Source organism: Mauremys reevesii, linkage group 3 (assembly GCF_016161935.1).
Source record: "Mauremys reevesii isolate NIE-2019 linkage group 3, ASM1616193v1, whole genome shotgun sequence".
NCBI lineage: Eukaryota > Metazoa > Chordata > Testudines > Geoemydidae > Mauremys > Mauremys reevesii.
Genome location: NC_052625.1, coordinates 58,067,152 through 58,086,704, shown reverse-complemented (window position 1 = coordinate 58,086,704; position 19,553 = coordinate 58,067,152). Strand labels below are relative to the sequence as shown.

Here is a 19,553-nt window from a genome sequence, read left to right as displayed (position 1 = left end):
GCATTGGCCACTGTCAGAAGGCAGGATACTGGGCTAGATGGCCAGTATGGTCTGACCCAGCATGGCCACTCTTATGTTCTTATGAGCACTGTGGACATTACTGCTGTGGAGGTTTATCTGGTTATTCTGAGACACTCAGCTTATCCCCTGATGCCCAGGCTAATGAAGCCATACACAGGCTGCCACTTGAACAGAAGGAAGGAACATTTTAACTATCACCTGAGTAGCTGCAGAATGGTTGTTGAGTGTGCATTTGGCCATTGGAAAGCAGGTGGCGCTGTTTATGGAATCGGTTGGAAGCAGCAGGAAAAAAGTTCCAACCATTAAAGCAACATATTGTGTTTTGCATAATAGTTTTGAGAGCAAGGGGAAAAGCCTTACTGGTGGGTGAGAGGCTGAGGTGCGGGGACTTGCTCAAAGGTTCAGTCATCCAGTAAGGCATTCCACAGAGAACACAAACACCCACGGGCATCCTGACAGGGCTGCCTACTGTTCGTATTTTGAGTCACATGCCTGAACAGGTTAGCTCGTGGGGGGTGTATTGGTATGCAGACATTATGAAAGCTGGGGTATTGTGTGGGGGTGGTTGAAGTTTAACATTCCCTATGTGCTTTTGTAAAAGCCTGTGTATTATTTCCACTTTATTTAAAGGATTTGCTGTGTTAAATGCAGTTATAACCCATAAAGGTTTTAGTATGAAAGAACAATAAAAAAAAGTTTTAATGAAACCAATGGAAAATAATATCTTTGTATTTGGAAACACATTTAACAAACCAATCTTCTTAAGCAGCCAACTGTGCACGGACCTTTAATTACTGCAACAGTGCAAACAAATGTCAAAGTGCAACAGCAGGAACATTTCAAATTCAGCAGTTTTGGGGGGGGGTGCATAAAGTTCAAAGTGAGTATACGCCTTGCCTCTGGCTCTTCTTGTCCCCGTGGGTTCTGGGGTTGAGTGCCTTGGCTCAAAATTCTCAGGGACACTGTAGGGCTCTAAAAAGCTGGCCTCCCACATGAAGTGTTCTTGGTGCCCAGAGGTTGGACCGGAGAGGTAAATGGGAGCTGCTGGGAGCCCTGTTGTGGGGATGTGGAGGTTAGGAGTTGCTGCTGGTCCCAGTAGCCAGCATTGCCCAGAGTCTCAAGGACATGTCTGCATCCTAAATTATAGGACTGCAGGGCCAGCTGGCCTAGCAGGAGGGTATTCTGGTTCAGGAAAGCGTCCATCAGTTGCATCTGCATCTCTGTCTTTTTCCATACTCTCTTTTGCCATGGTAATGCTGTCTGTGGCCCCAGCCATGCTTTCCCTGGTCATTGTGTTGCTGTCCTGAGCCACTGCCATGAGCTCTTTGGAGCTCTTTCTCTCTCTGGTCCTCATGTCCAGCATCCACCTCTAAGCAGCTTTGTTTTCCTCTGTGACTCTGCCAAGAGCTCTGAAAACATCTGTCCCCAAGTCTTCCTTTTTCTCCCCTCAGGTTGGCCAGTCTGCCAGCAGTACATAAAGGCTCCGTGCTTGAAGATCTTGCTGTTGCAGGTGCTGTGGCTGGGGAAGTAGGGAATAAAAGTTGCTTATTTGTTTGTATCACAGACAAGTTGTCATCTTTTTTTTTTTTTTAAAGTGTGTATATATGACTTTACCTCCTTGAGACTCTTTCTATTCTTGGAAGACCCTCAGAGCTGGCAAGTGGTCTGCATTTATGGTGGGTGCTGGGTGCATTTGGATTTCAGTCCACTGTATCTGCTTTCATGCTGTTAAGGGTGAGGAGGGGTGTTTGGAGCTATATTGCAGGTTGGTTTTTGCAGTTTTTTTGGTATGCTGGAGGTGCTACGATCACTTGCGGGCAAGCTGGATAGTAATTCCCTCTACATCCCCTTTAGGCTGTCCTCTCTTGATGACATTATGCTGAGGCAGGTGACTAGGAGGCAGAGAATGGCCTTATTCAAAAAGACAAAGGCAGACCAGCAAGATATGCTGTGAAGTTGTTCACCAGGTTGTCCCCCTAAAAGTGCTGGAGGAGCGGAAGGGGCTCTCAAGCTATGCTGGGAAGCATGGGCGTGTGGCTGTTCCTTATAACGTATGAAACGAAATCGAGCAATTTCTCAGTTTTAAGTTCTGCTAGATCTCCCCTGCAGACATGGAAAAAGTGCAGAGAAAAACGGATAAGGTCCTTCAATGATTGTCAGCTACGATGCATGTCACAGGGCAATTGCACCTCAGCGAGAAGCAGTAGTGTCTGTGCCTTGATCGGGTGTGCAGTGTGCACTGATACCTGATGCAAACTATGAAAACTAACCAAGTTTCTTTTCCTGTAAGAACTGTCTCAATACACTGTTGAGTTTTTGCAGAAATGAATGCTTTTGTCATTTAAATCTACTATGGGAGGGGGGCAGGCACAGACTGCACCAAGCTGGCAGGTGCCATTTTGAAGCATCTTGAGGCGGGGTCTCCTAGCTCACATCAGCCAACAATAATAATAATCATTAATAGTAAATTGTAAAGATCCTTCCAGGGAATCTCTTTGGTCCTGGCCTGGGTTTCTGGCTGTGACTTGGGCACAGCTGAGGCAGGGCGGGAATCAGGACACATTGTAGCTGGGCAGGACTGGGGCTGGCTTTCCAATTGGCCGTTGTCAGGGTCTCGAGTCACAAAAAATACTAGGCTTTAGGGGGTAGCTCCTCTCTGGCATCCTCCTGCTCCTCCCCTAATGGGTTAAGCCAGTCGTTCTCAGTGGTGGGGAGTGCAGGCAGCAGGCTGTGAATAATGTCTGAGGGGTTGTACCGTAATTGTGTAGAATCCTGTCCAGTTGATCAAAACACTGACAAGTCACATGCCCCCTACCAGATTGTCTCCTTTTATCCCTTGTTTCAATATACTTTATCCTGAGCTGTTTTCTCTTTATCCAGCACTGATCCGCATTCCAGTCTTGACCCCTCGCAGACATCTGCTTTGCAACATCCACAATATGTCCCTATTCCTGTGGCTGGCCACAAGAGCTTTTTCCTGAACCAACGCTTCTCCCCAGATGGCAACAAGATCCAGGGTCTCAGCACAGCTCCAAGCAGCTCTGTGAGACATGTTGTGGGGCTTCTGGAGTGCTATCATGGTTGTATACCCAGAATAGTGATACACTGGGATCCAGGAGCAAAATCTAGCTCTGCACTACCAAAGGGTCATTCTGGAAACTTGACACCAGGACGGGACACAAGTAAATGGCCAGGTTGGTAAAGGTTGAACTGCAAAGCACTGTGGGATAGCTGTTAGAAGCATGCAAAAGTGGTGGGCAGCAACTGTGTGCACATGAACAATAGACCAAACTATCTCCATTCAAAGCAAACTTAGTCCACTTTGCAAGAGTTAGTGCGCAGTGATGGGTTGCACGGTACATATGCAACTGTTTTCAAACTGGATTAACTTTAGTTCTGGTTTAAAACCTTCGTGTAGACAAGCCCTTATTCTTAAGTAACACACAAGAGCTAATTCAAGAAGTGCTAGTTGTTGAGCCACTAAGTAATAGTGACTGCAATATAATTAGGTTCAAGGGGCAAGGCAGGTACTTAAAAGTGACAGTAAACTTTAAAAAGGAAGATTTCAATAAAATGACATTAGTCAAAAAGCCTTAATGTTAAATGAAAAGGAAGTAAAATCCTTGGAAGTGGCATGGGTGCTACTTAAACAATGTTGGAGACTCGGAAGGCATTTGTGCCTGTGAGCAAAAAGGGAGTCACGAAGACAAGCAGTAAATCAATATGGCTAGGTTCGAGAGGCTATTTGAGTCAAATGCAAATCCTTCAAACGTTCAAAATCTGACTCTGGTGAAACCAACAGACACGAGCAGTAGACAGTGTGTAAGAAGGAAATTAGAAGGGCTGCAGTGGAATTCAAAGAACAAATAGCTAAAGGTATAAAAGCAATCAAGAGATTCTTTAAGTCTTTCAGAAGCAGGAAGCCTGTGAAAGAATCAGTGGGTCTTCTGGATCACCAGGAATTCAAGAGAGAAATTAAGGCACTTAAGGACACTGCTGAGAAGTTAAACAATCAGTCTTCACTGCTTAAAATGTCAGGGAGATTCTTACCCTGGACCCCTTCTTTTCTGCTAAGGAAGATGAGGTGTTATCAGAGATTGTGGTGTCAGAAAATGAAGTTCTGGAGCAAACTGGTAATTTAAATAGCAATAAATCACCAGGCCAGATGGTGCATCTGAGAGTTCTGGAGGCACTTACAAAAATATACAATATCTCAGTCAAAACAGCCTCTGTTCCACAGGACTGGAGGGTAGTAGATGTTGTACCTATATGTGACAAAGGCTCTAGGAGTGAGCTGGGGGAAAGAGAAGTAAGTTTTTCACCTGTACCTGGTTACAATGATAATTAACACCATCCCCCCTGAAAAACTCATGATATGCTAAGGTCTAACCAGCTTGGATTCTGCCAAGGTTAGCAGATGAAAGTAGGCTAAAAGCCTTCTTTTCATTGGGTATATGTGGGATTGGCACAAAATGCTAAGAATTATTTTAATTCCCCTTGTTGATTCCTTTGTTTTGGGGGAGTATACCAGTGAAAGGCATTGGTCCTTTGAAGATCCGCTGCTACTGTCATTTTAATAGTAGTATAGTACCACCCCTAACCAAGATCAAAGCCCCAGGGTGCGAGGCACTGCACATACATATAGCAAGAGACAGGCCCTGCCCTGAAGAGTTTATAGTCTAAATAGAACAGATGGACAAAGGATGGGAGAGAGGAAGTATTGCTCTGCCCATTTTATAGATGCAGAACTGAGGCACACTGTGAGATTAAATGACTTGCCCAAGGTCACACAGTAAGTCTGTGGCAAAACTGGGAACTGAACTTATGTCTTGTGAGGCTTAGTATAGTGTCTTAACCACAGAATGATCCTTCCTTTCTGTTCTATTTCAAACAGCGTGAATCTTATAGAGGGACTTACTTAGCCGGGTGACATGTATCTAATAAAATATATTTTGAAGTTAGTCTGGGGGGATCAGCTAATTTTCTGTCATTCTATAATATAAGATTTAAAAAAAATATATAGCTGGATACCAAACAATAGAGAAACTGTGGGACTTGGATAGTTTAGAGTGATGATGTGAGATGGCACTTTTTACTGGTTCAAACAAGTTTAGCAGTGAGAAGATATTATAATTTGGTGTCTGTTTCATGGCCTATATTAAATGAGTTGGGGGTTGTCCCTCCAAATCATAATAGATAAGTGTTGTAATAGATGGGCTCTCCTGTTGCTCTATGTGATCGGAGAAGGGCTGGTAGCCCCAAGGGACAAATTAACTGTGTTGGTTTCCTCTGTTCTCCTTGTGGTGTGAATTATTGCACATCACGGAAATCACCCCCCACTATTCACCCCCTTACTGGCAGTCTGAACAGAGAGGCTGGAGACGGAATGAGCTATGGAGCCTGAATTCCCCTCTGACTCTTGGTGTAGTCCCTCCTGGTCCCAGACATGGTGGGAGAAGCTTGTACTGCTGCTGCATGTGTTTATACCTGGTCTGTGGATAGAGGGTTTCAGTGTCCAGGGGTGACCAATCAGGTACCTTTCAACAGCACTAAACTCAGCTACACATAAGTGCATGCAGGTGTGTGTAAAAACCCAGCAGAGAAGCTAGTTTGAAAACATTTCAAAGCTAGACACTGATGTGTTGTGCATGAATGAAAAATTCAATATTCTTTAGCATTTGTACTTGGCAGTATAGATGTGCCTGGCACTGTACAGAAAGAATAAAGACCACAACTCTGATTCTGCTTTATACCTTGTGTAGCTACTGACACCCCTGCAACTGGGTGTAAGGTGCCATCCCAGCGCAAATGGAGGCATCTGATTTAGTAGCACTTTGAAGAGGTGTCAGTGACTGCCCAAGGTGCAAACCAGGGGGGGAATCCAGCCCACAGTGGTTGGTTAGTTAGTTCTACTCTCCCACTGATTTTTACCCTGGTGTGACTCCATTCAGTGGAGTCATTCCTGATTTACACAGATGTAAGTGCGAGGAGAAGCAAGCTCACAATCCTTGTTCCAAAGAATTTACAACCTGGCTAAGTTACCTACAAATTGTATTCTGTAGTAAGGGAGGGTCTAAACCTTGCCCTCTCATTCATGAATTCTGAAGACTCCACTGCTTGACTGGATATAACACAGCCTTTGTGTGTGTGCTTTTGGGAATCAATCACAAGCAGACTGGGACTCGGCGCACACGTGGCTATTCAGAGCGTGTCCCTGTTCCAGAGTTTGGGTGCTGTCAAGGTCACTCAGGTCCTCTCCATTCCAGCACCCTGGGAGACACGGGCCAGCCCTGCAGGCAAAGCCTTCCCCTCACACCTCCTGCTCAAGACTACTTTAGAGAAGTGGTTGCTATGCAGCCTTGTTTGTTCACGGTATGTAACACTGTTTGCCTGCCGTGTGTGTAACCTGTAAGTGAGAGCCTATTATCTTCACACAGAAGAGGGCTGAGCTACAGAGCTGCCATCCATACCCACAACTTTCAAAATCCTAGGATCTGGAGCTGGGAGGGAGCCGGGATTCATTGTGGGAGGCAGCTGGGCTTTGTAGCTCCCTGAGGGATCACAAATTTAACAACATGGAAACTAGGCGTCCAAAGTGAAAAAGCAAACCTGTTTGTGAAGGAGGTTAGTGAACTGCCCTGACTCGTGCTTTGCTGCTTTTTCTGAGGTGACACTCATGTGGGGGATGGATGGACCATGCTGATGATCTGTTGCATTGTGACCTGGGTGGGTGGGGGAGCTTGCTTGGTGTGAGGGTTCTTTTCCCATAAAGTGGCAGGTGCTCAGAAGTGAAAGAGAATTTGGGGGGAAAGTTTGGTTGATGATTTTTCCCAATAGCTTATTAATTTAACAGGAAAAAATTAGTGTCACGGAAATTTCTGGTGGGCGAATCCCTTTGGTTTAGCTGAGAGTGAGTGAAGCTAGGTCACTTTTTAGGAGAGGGCGTCCTTAGATGAATGGAAGATCAGAGCTTGGATCACTTTGCAGCAGAAGGGTGAGGAGAGGACAAGGAAGGGGCAGGAACTGCTGTCTGATAAGCCAGGATATTTCATGCAACCTGCTGAGTGAGAACAGGCTCTTCAGAGCTTGGCATAGCTGTGGCTCCTGGCAGGAGGAGTCTAGCACTATCCAGAGATGGGTAGGGAAACTGCCATCTTCCATTCACACACTGCAGAGTCAGGTCTCTTGACTAAGATTTTTTTCATTGGTTTTAGTTCATTATTGTGTGTAGGCAAATAGGAGAGCTTGCGTCTCAGCTTCTGACCCAACTTGATTTGTGTCTCAGTGGGGCCATGAAGCATCAGCTGCATTTCAGGCATTTGATAGAAGCACGCTGCTGTTTTCCCAATAGAACTGAACCAGGCTCAAGCCAAATCCTCCCCCAGATCAGACCCTGGCGGAACTTCAGAGCTATTTGGCTCAAGATCAGGGCTCAGTGTATTTCTGGCACATCTCTGTAAGACAGTATTAAAATCCTTCCTGGCCAATAGTATAACTTGCTAGGTTTCAGTAAAAGTAACCTTTATACCCCAATGAAAAGCTGGAGGGGAGTGGGGCAGGGAAGAGGAAGCATTTTGTTTTTCTCTGAATAAATGGATGATAGAAAATCTAGGTAAGCTTGCAGCCTCTCTGGTACATAGGTGCCCACTCCAAGGCACAAGCTCTGTGTAGGAACTAGCCCAGCTCATGTTCAGCCTTTGTTTACAACTGAGTGTATTATCAAGGAAATAAGGATCTGTGGAAACCAGAGCTGGGAAAGCATCAGCAGGTAGAAGAAGGGAAGAGACTTGCTCAAAAGCAGCTTCGTTTCCATTTGAAATCCAGAGATGATAGCCTGTCAGAGATAGCAAATGAAGAGCCACTCAACATCTCTAAGGGATAGGTTGCAGGACTCCCTCTGCTCATTATTAGAGATGTTTGCCAGTTACTCTCTGTCCCTCCCTCCCTCTCCAGAGAGAAATCTTTGCTTCATGTTTCTTTCCTTTCCTTTTTGATAGTGTGTATGCCCCTTTCCTGCAAACTGCAGTTCTGAGCTAGGCAGCGTTGCTGGGATGATGACAATATTACTTAGTACTTATCCAGAATCTTTCATCCAAGGATCTCAAAGCATTTTGCAAAGGTGGGTGAATACTGTTTCCATTATACAGATGGGGAAACAAGTCACAGGGATGAAGTGGTTTACCCAAATTCTATGGTCAATGTTATACAGGAGGTCAGACTAGATGTCATAATGGTCCCCTCTGGCCTTAAGATCTATGAATCTAGAAGGCCACAGTGTATCCCGTGACAGAGTGGGAATTAGAACCTACTTCTGCTCTCTCCCAGCCCTGTACTCTTAGCCTTGTTGCTTCCTTTGCCTTATCATTTGTTAGTTTTGATGCCATGCAGTTTCAAATGACAATTATTTGAATGTTTTTTTTCCTGCAAAGTCTGTAAGGTGAATTGTTGAAAAGTTCAGCATTTTAAGCATGAGCCTGTTCCCTAACTTCTGCCACTGGGCCTTTCCCCTGCAATAGCTCCTGTTGTAAGCTGAGACCGAGTTCAAGAATGACCCTAGGAATGCACAGAGCACACAGGGTGCAAGGTTCTGTGCTTTTGGGACTCTAATTTTCCAGGATACCCATCCTCAGAGCGTGGGACGGAAAAGGCCTACCCCAGCTGTCAAACCTTCCCTATTCCTCACCACCACCCCCAGTGACAAGCGACCAAACTCTCCCTCCATGTTGCCAAACCTTCTGTCCTAAGTCCACGTAACAGAGGTTTCCCTGAAGTCCCAGACACCAGACTTTGCACAGGTTCACTTGAGTGTTTAACTTTCTCCTGGAATTTCTAGGGACCTTGGTTTCTATCATCACATGAACTGCTGGTACCTGGCTTGGTCTGTGTTGCTGAATTTCAGTGGCCAGCTGGTCACTCAGGTGAAGAAAAGCTACTTTTTTGTCCTCCCCCGCCCCCTGACCTCCAAACTTTTACTGAGTACAGTTTGGCTGCTCTGGAGGATCTGAGCCTGTGTCTTTATTGCTTTCATGTATCTTTTCCGAGGGCAATCAATACGACTAGCCAGGAGTCAGTAAGGACTGCTTGTGTGAGCAAGGCTTGCAGGACCAGACCCTTAGACTGTAACTTCCTAAGGGAAGGAGCTGTCTTCTTTTGTGATTTGTGCACCACTAAGCAGTGTTGGGATGAACAAATCATATAATAGTAAGAAGGGCTACTGCACCTTCCTAATTACAGTAACATGAGGTCTGATACACTCACTGGTGTAAGTGAGAGGTCTAACTCCATTGGCTGCTGATTTACAAAGGCGTAAGAGAGAGGAGAAACAGGCCCCATGTTTCACACCTGTTAACATATTGTTTGTAATGAGGAATCTCTGTTATGAAACTAAAATCTCTTTCTAACTGAATGAAATCTCTTCTGATCATGGGGATTTCCCACACTTGATTATTGTTTAGGGGAGAAAGCCTTAGGAAGTCACTTGGAGTTATCTTGGATTTACATGAGAGCTTGTGGAAATACATCCTAGAATACTTAAGGGACTGATTGCTGAGATCTCTGAGCCAATATTATCGATTCTCTGAGAACTCATGGAGGATGGGAGAGATAACTGAGGACTGGAAAAGAGCAAATGTAGTACCTACCTTTCTATAAAAAGGGGAATAAGGACAACCCAGGGAATTATAGACCAGTCAGCTTAACTTTGGTGCCCTGAAAGATAATGGAGCAAATAATCAAACAATCAATTTGTAAGCACCCAGAAGATAATCAGATAATAAGTAACAATAGATATGGAGTTGTCAAGAACAAATCATATCAAACCAAATGAATATCCTTCTTTGACAGGGTAACAAGCCTTGTGGATGGAGGGGAACCAGTAGATGTCATGTATTTTGACTTTAGTAAGGCTTTTGATATTATCTCACTTGACCATCTCATAACCAAACTAGAGAAATATAGCCTAGTTGAACTTACTATAAGGTGGGTGCACAATTGGCTGAAAAAACATACTCAGAGAGTAGTTATCAATGGTTCACAATCAAACTGGAAAGGCATATTGAGTGGGATGCCACAGGGATCTGTCCTGTGTCCAGTTCTATTTAGTAGGGGCATTGCCAGCAGATTGAGGGACGTGATCATTCCCCTCTCTTCGACACTGGTGAGGCCTCATCTGGAGTACTATGTCCAGTTTTGGGCCCCACACTACAAGAAGGATGTGGAAAAAATGGAAAGAGTCCAGCAGAGGGCAACAAAAATGATTAGGGGGCTGGCACACATGACTTATGAGGAGAAGCTGAGGGAACTGGGATTGTTTAGTCTGCAGAAGAGAAGAATGAGGGGGATTTGATAGCTGCTTTCAACTACCTGAAAGGGGGTTCCAAGAAGGATGGACCTAGACTGTTCTCAGTGGTAGCAGATGACAGAACAAGGAGTAATGGTCTCAAGTTGCAGTGGGGGAAGTCTAGGTTGGATATTAGGAAAAACATTTTCACTAGGAGGGTGGTGAAGCACTGGAATGGGTTACCTAGGGAGGTGGTGGAATCTCCTTCCTTAGAGGTTTTTAAGATCAGGCTTGACAAAGCCCTGGCTGGGATGATTTAGTTGGGAATTGGTCCTGTTTTGAGCAGGGGATTGGACTAGATGACCTCCTGAGGTCCCTTCCAACCCTGGTATTCTATGCTTCTATGATTCATAAATGATTTGGATAATGGCATAAAGAGTACACTCATAAAGTTTGCGGACGATACCAAGCTGTGAGGGTTTGCAAGTGCTTTGGAGGACAGGATTAAAATTCAAAATGGTCTTAACAAACTGGAGAAATGGTCTGAATTAAATAGGATGAAATTCATTAAGGACAAATGCAAAGTATTACACTTAGGCCTAGTCTACACGGGGGGGGGGGGGGTTGAACTAAGGTATGCAAGTTCAGCGAGGAATAAGCAATTGCATAAATAAAAATGGGAACTGACTTCCTAGGAAGGAGTATTGCAGAAAAGGATCGGGGGGTTTTAGTGGCTCATAAACTAAATATGGGTCAACAATGTATTATTGTTTCAAAAAAAGCAAACATCATTCTGGGATGTATTAGTAGGAGTGTTATAAGCAAGATATGAGAAGTAATTATTCCACTCTACTCAGCACTAATAAAGTCACAAATGTCCAGTTCTGGGAACCACACTTCTTGAAAGATGTGGATAAACTGGTGAAAGTCCAGAGGAGAGCAACAAAAATTATTAAAGTTCTAGAAAACAAGGGTTTGTTTAGTCTGGAGAAGAGAAGACTGAGAGGGGACATAACAGTCTTCAAGTACATAAAAGGGTGTTATAAAGAGGATGATGATAAATTGTTCTCCTTAGGATAAAAAAGTAATGGGCTTAAATTGCAGCAAGGGAGATTCAGGTTAGACACTAGGAAAAACTTCCTAACTATAAGGGTGGTTAAGCACTGGAATAAATTGCCTAGCAAGGTTGTTGAATCTCCATCACTGGATGTTTTTAAGAACAGATTAGAGAAACACCTGTCAGGGATGATCTAGATAGTACTTAGGCCTGCCTCAGTGCCGGGGACTGGACTAGATGAGATGTTGAGGTCCTTTCCTGTCCTACATGTCTATGATTCTATGAATATAACTGAAATCAGAATCTGGCCCAGCATACAGAAATGGCTTAACTTTCAGGAAAGAGGCACAGAGCAGTATGTGTGATTCCACCCGCCAGGGAAAAGTACATGTGAAAGTATATATGTTAAAGTACTTGATACTAGCACTACAACAAAATGGTTTTAGGCAAAAGGATATGGAAAAGGACACATTCTCTTCAGATCAACGGGTGTTTTGCATGAGTAGCGGTTGATGGGGTGGGCCCAAGCAGCAATGTTCCCTAAGAGATTGGTGCTGATGCTCTCACTTGCACCACTTTTCCATGCCAGGGGAAACCCTAGCTAGGGAGTTATGGACAATCTTTGTCCCCTTTGCACAAGGGGAACTGAGCAGCAGGGCCGGCGCTTCCATTTAAGTGACCTAGGCGGTCACCTAGGGCACCAGAATTTGGGGGGGGGGGCATTTTGCCGCCCTCGGTGGCAATTCGGTGGCGGGGCCTTCACTCGCTCCGGGACCCGCCGCCCAAGTGCCCCAAAGACCGGGAGCGTGGAAGGACCCCCGCCTAGGACGCCAAAAACCCTGGCGCTGCTCCTGCTTAGCAGGCCACACAACCTGGCCCATGAGGTCTTCAGGCATGGGGTGTTGGTTTGGCCTGCACTGAACACATACCACCAAAGTGCATGATACTGACCCTGCTCTTTCTTTCACACTGCAATCCCTTCCCTTACACTTGAGTACATACCAATGGAGGCTCTCCTTCTGCACTCAACCATTGTGTGAGTCCTTTAAAACCAAACATAACCCTGCCACTTTTTGGCCTGCAAGTGACCCAACCCACGCAAGATTTCACATGCTCATTGTCTATTTGTGTAGATATTTCTAGAACATCTTCCATAGTGGCTGCACTCTTGTTTTGTATTATTATGTAACGTTTATAGTAGAGTAGCAGCCAGAGTCCCCAGTCAGGATCGGGGCACTTCCCCTCCCAGAAAGAGCTCACAATGTACAAGAAATTACAATTTAGGGGCCCAATCCAAAGCCCACTGATGTCTCTGAGAGGCTTTCCATTGATCTCAATGGGGCTTAGTTCGGGCCCTAAGGAAAGAAAAGGTAAAACATAATCTATGTGCTTGTCTCTGTTGCCTCTTTGTTTCTTGCAGTCACAAAAGGTTGCAGAACAATCTGTCAGCCACCTTTGAGAAATGAATGTACTTGGCCACAGCTCTTAGTGGAGACAGTTACAGCATGTGTTATGAATACATTGTGTACAATACTCAAATAGCTCTGGTGTTCAACATCACACCTCATTAGGGCTGGCAGTCAGTGCTGTTCTAACTGATGTTTGGTTACCACTGAAGTAGCTGACAAGGTTTGGCTTTCAAACCAGTTTGCTCCTAACTCTTCATTTGCTGCCCTGAATGAACTCCTGCTTGCGATCACTCTTGTTTCAGGGATGAGAAAACAGTTCTGCTGAAGTGAGTGCAGCCCTTGCAAGGAGTCTTTTGTGCAATGTCTTTCGATGGGGGTACTGCGCTCTTTAGTCTCTTGGGCTGAAAGAACTCCTCGGGACCCCTTCTGCGCATGTAACTGTGGTACCAGAACTGCAAGAAAGCCTGTTACATTTTAAATTGCATTTTCTTTGCTTGTGTTCCTTGCTGTGCTTGTGTTCTATGCATATTCCAGCAAACAAGTTTGCTAGCAGAAAAACTTCTGCAAACAGGGAATTTTATATCTGCGGAGAGCAAATTTCAAACATGTCATCTCAAGAATTCGTTCTAGAAACATTATCTTAAGGGTAGTGCTCATCCAGCCAGGGAACAGGAACATGTCATGTATTCTGTGCATCTAATCAAAACTGCTCAGATATTGACAACTTGCAATGATCTGCTTAGAATGACAAAGCCCGTGGGCAGAAATGATCCTGCAGATAAACTTGAAGGGTGAATGAGTTTGAGAAAAACACAAGCTGCTTATGGATAATTAGCAAGCAGAAAAAAATGGTGAAACTAGCAGCTCAAAGATCTTTCTTTCCTTCTTTCCTTTGCCTTGTCTGCATTGGGAGTTGGCCCTGTTTCCAGCAATCGATGGCCAGTCACTGAAGCAGCTGCACTGGTTCAACTCTGCAGTGTAGCTAAGGAATGCTTTTTGCTTATCCCTGCTTGAATCCAGAGTAAGCCTCAAACTATGGGTTTGCTTGTGTCCTCTTCGTGTTTGCCCTCATACGCTAAATCAGTGACTGGCTGATGGCTGTGAATTTGCCCTGATTTAGCAACAACAACTAGGCTTGAGAACCTTTGAGTCATCTGCCCCTGTTGGTTTGTTGTCAGACAAAGTTGTGACTGTGTACATGACATTGTTACAGCTGCATTATTCTGTTTAAGATGGGCTTCCCTGGCAGGGGAATGTCAGCAGCTGAGTTTTCATCAGATCCTCAGAGCTAGCCTAATCCTACGGCCATTAACCTTTGGGGCCCAATTCAAGCCAATTCCAGTTCATAGAGAGCTTTAGAGGGAGGTTAATAGTCAAGTGTATTTTACAAACTGATCCTGTAGGCTTGCAACACTGAGAAACCATCACAGAAATGGCCGGTGGACTGAGAGAGATTTAAATAAAAATAATAACAATAACAAAAAAATTTCCTTTTTCATTTCTTGGCTGCTAATCATCCCAAGGAAACGAGAATCCCAGGAGGATGAACTTCTTTTAGATTGACCCAGTACATAATTAGAAAGAAGTATACATTCCTGTTTGTCCAAATGTTAGCAGGGCCCAGAACTGTTCAAATGCAGCTGAATTTTCCTTATCTCTTTGGAAAAAGTTGGGTTTTTTAGCATTATTGTTTTCACACCATGGCGTCCCAGTGCTGTTGCTGGTTGTGACTTGTGTGTGATGGAGAATGCCCTGAAGTTGCTTTCTGTGTTCATTTCCTTCATCCTTCTGGGATTGGTTTTATAATATCATTGGCCCAAATCCTGGTCCCTGCAATGAGTCCAGTTTAAATGGATTTGGTGTGTGGGAGATTTTTTTCACATTGGACAGGTAAGGGCAGAATCCTACTCCCCCAGCCCTTCCTAAAGGCTGCAGGGCAGCAGTAGAATCCCACCACAGCTACTGCTCTGGGTTACCCTGGCTTCTGTGGCAATTACCTAACCTCACCTTCACTCTGATGGGGAGAGGTGGATCTGTGTAATTCTACATTGCTTGTGTAACCTTCACGTTACACTAACAAAGTGGTCTGCATTTACTGAACCAGTCTTGCATACTGGTAAACTGGGGCACAGAGAGATTAAGTGACTGGCCAAAGGTTACACAACAAAGCAGTGGCAGAGTTGGGTATACAAGCCAGAACTATGCCTCTTTTCAGGGTATTTTTCAGTCCCATTTTTAAATACCTCAAGCTATGGGGCATCTTCTACTTCCTTTGGGAGATAATTACAGTCTAGCTGAACTTACCATTGGGACATTTCTCTCATATTCACCCTACATTTTCTTATGTTCCATTCCCTCCCCCCGCCCAAGTTTATACCCTTCTCACCTCTAGAAATGATTGCTCTAATTCCTTACACACATTGCCCCAAAATAGCCTGAATTCTTTGATCTTATGGACAAGCTGCAAAAGCCATCCATTTGGGTGTGTCTAGAATGGGAAAAGTGGTGGCGGTTAAGCCAGAGTTAGTTAAACATGTTTGCTAACCCTGACTTAACCTCAAGCACTTTTTCTAGTGTACACAAATGCTTCAATAGGGCACCTAGAGCTCAGTGTCTGGGACTATGGGTGGAGAGGGGCAGGCCCTTTGCTCCTGTGTTTATTGGTTGGTCTGTTCATTTTCTATTGTATTGGGCTGCAGGGTGCTATTTTAATTGATTGCAAGTTTAATTGATGGTAGGGCTCCTAGACCTCATGTACAGGCATTCTTTGTGCTGTTTTCTAATTGAAAGAATATGTTAATAAATAAATTACTTTGGCTATCCCGCACACTCCTCCTTTAGTCAGAGTTCAACCAAGCTATATGCATTTAGTCCTTTTAATGAATCCATTTCTCTGGCTCCTTGCTGCAGTCAGCTTACTGTGAGCAAAGATCTTTTCTCAATGCTTTTTTTGTTTAGCATCTAAGGGTGAAATTTTCAAAAGCATTCAACATTGGCAAAATTCTGCTCCCATTGAAGTCAATGGGAGTTTTACCATCAACTTCAGTGGATAAAATTTAGGCCAATTTATCTTCATTTCACTTTGCAATATATTGGCCAAAATGTCCAAAGATGAGACAATAAAAAGTTCTGTGAGATGACAAAGTCTCTGTTATAAACTGGAGAGTACTGTCTGGATTACTGAAATGATAGGGACCAAAATAAGTAAGGAAACAGACTGAGGCAAGGCTAAATACAATTGGAAAGTACATCCTTTACAGCACTCTTCCTGCTTCTACACAAAGTACCCTTCACCCTGCTAGGCTTTGAACACTATAATATTGGCCCCAAGGCGCATTAGCCCCTGGGAAGTGTGTGTATGTATTGGTAAGTGTGTGTGTATAGAGTGTGAGTATGGTTTTGGTGCATGTGGACACAGAGGTCACCACTAAAAATCAACATGGACTGTGCAGTGGTGTTTGGCTTCACCATGCTATTTCCTATGCCAAAGTAAATACTACAAATACCAGTGGTGCAGCAAATGTTGGGTGGCACCAAGTGCGTGTTGGTCTGTTTTTCTGTCTGCTGTAGTAAATATTGACAGATTCAGAATAATTCAGGTTCTGGTTTGAGATCTAGCTGCAAAGTTCAGCACAAATGGGCCAAGAAGGCTGATCTACCCTCTCACCCCAGAGACAGATCAGGATTGAAGCAGATTGGCAGGGAGGGCAGGATACGGGCAGCTCACACTGATGCTGCTCATTCTATAACTAGGCTGTGGATATACAAAGGACTCCAGCCTTCAGCTGTTAATCAGGCACCTTTCACGAATGTTCAAATTCAGTTGAATTAAAGAAAAAGAAAAGAAAATCTGCCACTCTTCCCCTTCTGCCCCTCCTTACATGGGGTCACAGCCCTTCCTGGTGTAACTCTACAATGGAGTTACACCAGACATAAATTTGGCCCTTTGCCATCAAGAGTTTGAAAATGTAGTTTCTGCTACACAGTCTCCTGTCTGGATGCTTCAGTGGCAACCCTTTCAGAGACAGCGCCCTGCCTCTGTGCCCCCCTTGCCTCCTGGCCAGCTTTGGGGAGAATGGCTGCTGGAGGAATTATACTCCCACCTCTGTGCTGGCTACCCTCTGTTTAGAAGCATTAAATGTTCTGGATTACTGAAGTGATAGGGAGCAAAAAATAAGGAATCAGACTGGAGCAAGGCTAAAGAAAATTGGCGGGTTTGCAACAGGTAGAGATTGTGCCGTTTGAATTTGGCATTTAGCTACTGTGCAAGTGCTTTTTAAGCTCTCCTTTGACTTCACCAGTTTTCTGATATGTTCCAGGCAAGAACCCCATTGGACAGGGAAATGTGAGGGAAAGACAGTTTGTCACCCATGTTAATGCTGTTGTATTTCCATGCAGGCCTCTGGACATTACAAGGAGAAGGTACCACCAGCAGCAGCAGGTCAAGTGAAAAGCAAAACAGCAAGTAGCCTCTCAACTGAAAAGAGCCCTTCTGCCCATACACATGGCAACACATGATGATTTCACAGCAGGTAAAGGACTGGATTAGACACTAGTACTCTGCCTTTTGCAGCTCCACAACTGGGGCTTGCTGCAATCCCACCCACTCACTTGTTACCCAGAGGAAATTAACCACAGAGTCTTGTGTCTGTGCTGAGTAATGCTATCATGCTCTAGGTCCGGCAGCATGTGTGCGAGTGCTGTGTTCAAAACACCGTACAGTGAGCCAGATACTTGGGTATGGTGACTGTGCGGGCAAGTGTGGCCGCCATTTTGCATTCAGCAGAGTTTATGGTCTGTCTTTGATATGCAAAGGTAGGGGGTGCTGGCCTGGATGCAGGAGGAGAAAAACTGCCTTGCCTAATTTTGAATCTGCGTGAGCACCATGGATTAGAAAGTTAAACTCGAGCATTACAGGTTTGTGTAGTCTTTAGGAGTCTCTGTGGGAGAAGGAACAGAAAGAAGAAAGGAGAATAAAATCCAATGAAAATATAGGATGGAGTTGGAGCAGAGAAGGGCAAAGGAGGACATTTGAATCAAGAAATAAGTCTGCATTTGGTAGATAGGGTACCCACATGTGTCAGGTGAGCTCTGGGGACTTCTAATCTGGAGTGCAGGCCCCCTCTAGCTAGAAACACAAACATTATTAATTGGTGGTGTGCTTTTACTTTTTTTTTTTAATTGAGTTTCTCTTGGAAGAAAAAGGCCTGGATTTGAATTACAAGGAAGGAAGGAATTTTGATCTAGTTTTGTGAATCTTCCAGATGGTTTGAGCTTTGCAAAAGCTTTAGGTTCAGCAGCCTTAGCCAGGAGAGGAGAGGAAATACAAGATAGATCACTAACAAGGAATTATGTAATTTTGCAAGGCAGTCAGATACCCCAGTGATGAGAGAGGCTGCAGTCAATGAAGTTTTTGCCTGAGCCAGGAATGCAGGGTTTAGCCCACACTATCTGATGTGTAATGTGTGAAAGGGGATGGCTGTTTTTTTTTCTTCTTTTCAAACACCACACATTTGGGTCATTTGTACTGTTCTTAATTTAAAGCTAAGTACCAAGCCCCTGTTGCGGTGTATTGTGGGAGTGTCCCCAAAGTCAAACCCGGATACAGATCGCTGCGAGGGGGAAGCATCGATTCAAACTTGCAGCTGTATGGAAGCAGATGGACGACAGCAGATGAAGGTGAGAACGGGGACAGAATGACTATGACCTGTGGCCTAGGCCATATAGAAACGTGATGCCGCAAGCCTGGCTGCCTGGAAGGGGAGGCACTCTCTGAGCCTGGTGTCCAGATCTACCCTTTTGTTTTTCATTTGCTGTGAGTGATGATTCCAGGATCTAGTTGCAAGTAAGAGACTGCTGTTGGTAAAGTGCTGATCACCCCCTTCCTCTGGTGGAATTTCTGCCATTAAGTAGATCTGAAGGTCACTGATTAGTAGCTGGGCTTTGTCCTCTTGCTAATAGAACTCAGCTGAAAATTGCTTGTGACCATCTGAGGATTATTTGTTGGTGTATGTTGCACAGTCCGGTTTCTAATTGCCAATATGGTCCATATTCCTTTGAATAAAAACCACCGCCACTGGGATCGTTGAGGGCAGTCCCAGCGGAGAGGCCAAAGACTGAGATGATGCTCCCTTCTCATTACTAGAGGTGGGGCCCTCAGCTTCACTCTTCTGGCCAGTCAATGCAGCACTCTTAACAAGCACTAGGGTCACAGTATTTTGATCCGAAATGAAAATAAAATTAAATTGATCTCTAAAAACTAGAATAAAATAAATGCCTCAAATTGACTGATGGATTCTTGATGACTGAGGTTGACTTACTTGACTCGTGCTTTTAAATTGGCCTGCAGCCTCTCTTCAGTCTGTACTGAAAGTCCAGATGAAAAAACAGTCATGCTTGTGGAGTGGAGATGGGGGCCTACCTTATCCCAGAGCCATTTCCTCTCTGGAGGGCTTGGACAGCCCCACCTTGAAACAGGATCCCAAAGAACTGGAGGTGAGCAGTGCGGCCATGGAAACTGCTCAGATCAAGGACAAGCTCAAGAAGAGGAGGATCTCTGAGGGCTTATTTGCATCACATAGAGGTAAAGCTGGGTGCCTATCTGCTATCCCTGATGAAATGAAACCCTTCCAAGAATAGAGGGGTTAGCGTGTGACACTGACAAATACTCAGTTCAATTGCCAGCAATGTCCAGGTTTCACCCAGAGTGTTGGGAGGACATATGTGGCTTGTCTGGACACAGATCCCATTTTATAAGGGGATCTGTATGTGGATGCTGGCATCAAAA

General features: G+C 44.6%; 1 protein-coding gene across 7 annotated transcripts in view; it reads left to right on the top strand.

The window, feature by feature from the left end:
- Positions 1 to 19,553, top strand: part of TOGARAM2 (TOG array regulator of axonemal microtubules 2) — a 73,427-nt gene that overhangs the window by 14,002 nt on the left and 39,872 nt on the right. For 4 of the 7 annotated variants that reach the window (XM_039530089.1, XM_039530088.1, XM_039530092.1 and 1 more), the window contains exons 2-4: positions 17,165 to 17,298; positions 18,311 to 18,445; positions 19,116 to 19,349. In XM_039530089.1, the coding sequence (XP_039386023.1) occupies positions 17,271 to 17,298; positions 18,311 to 18,445; positions 19,116 to 19,349 (397 nt within the window). In that variant the 5' untranslated portion in view covers positions 17,165 to 17,270. Of the gene's footprint in view, positions 1 to 8,018; positions 8,141 to 8,924; positions 8,940 to 17,164; positions 17,299 to 18,310; positions 18,446 to 19,115; positions 19,350 to 19,553 lie in introns of those variants that run through there. The other 3 variants (XM_039530090.1, XM_039530091.1, XM_039530094.1) reach the window with 3 other exon arrangements.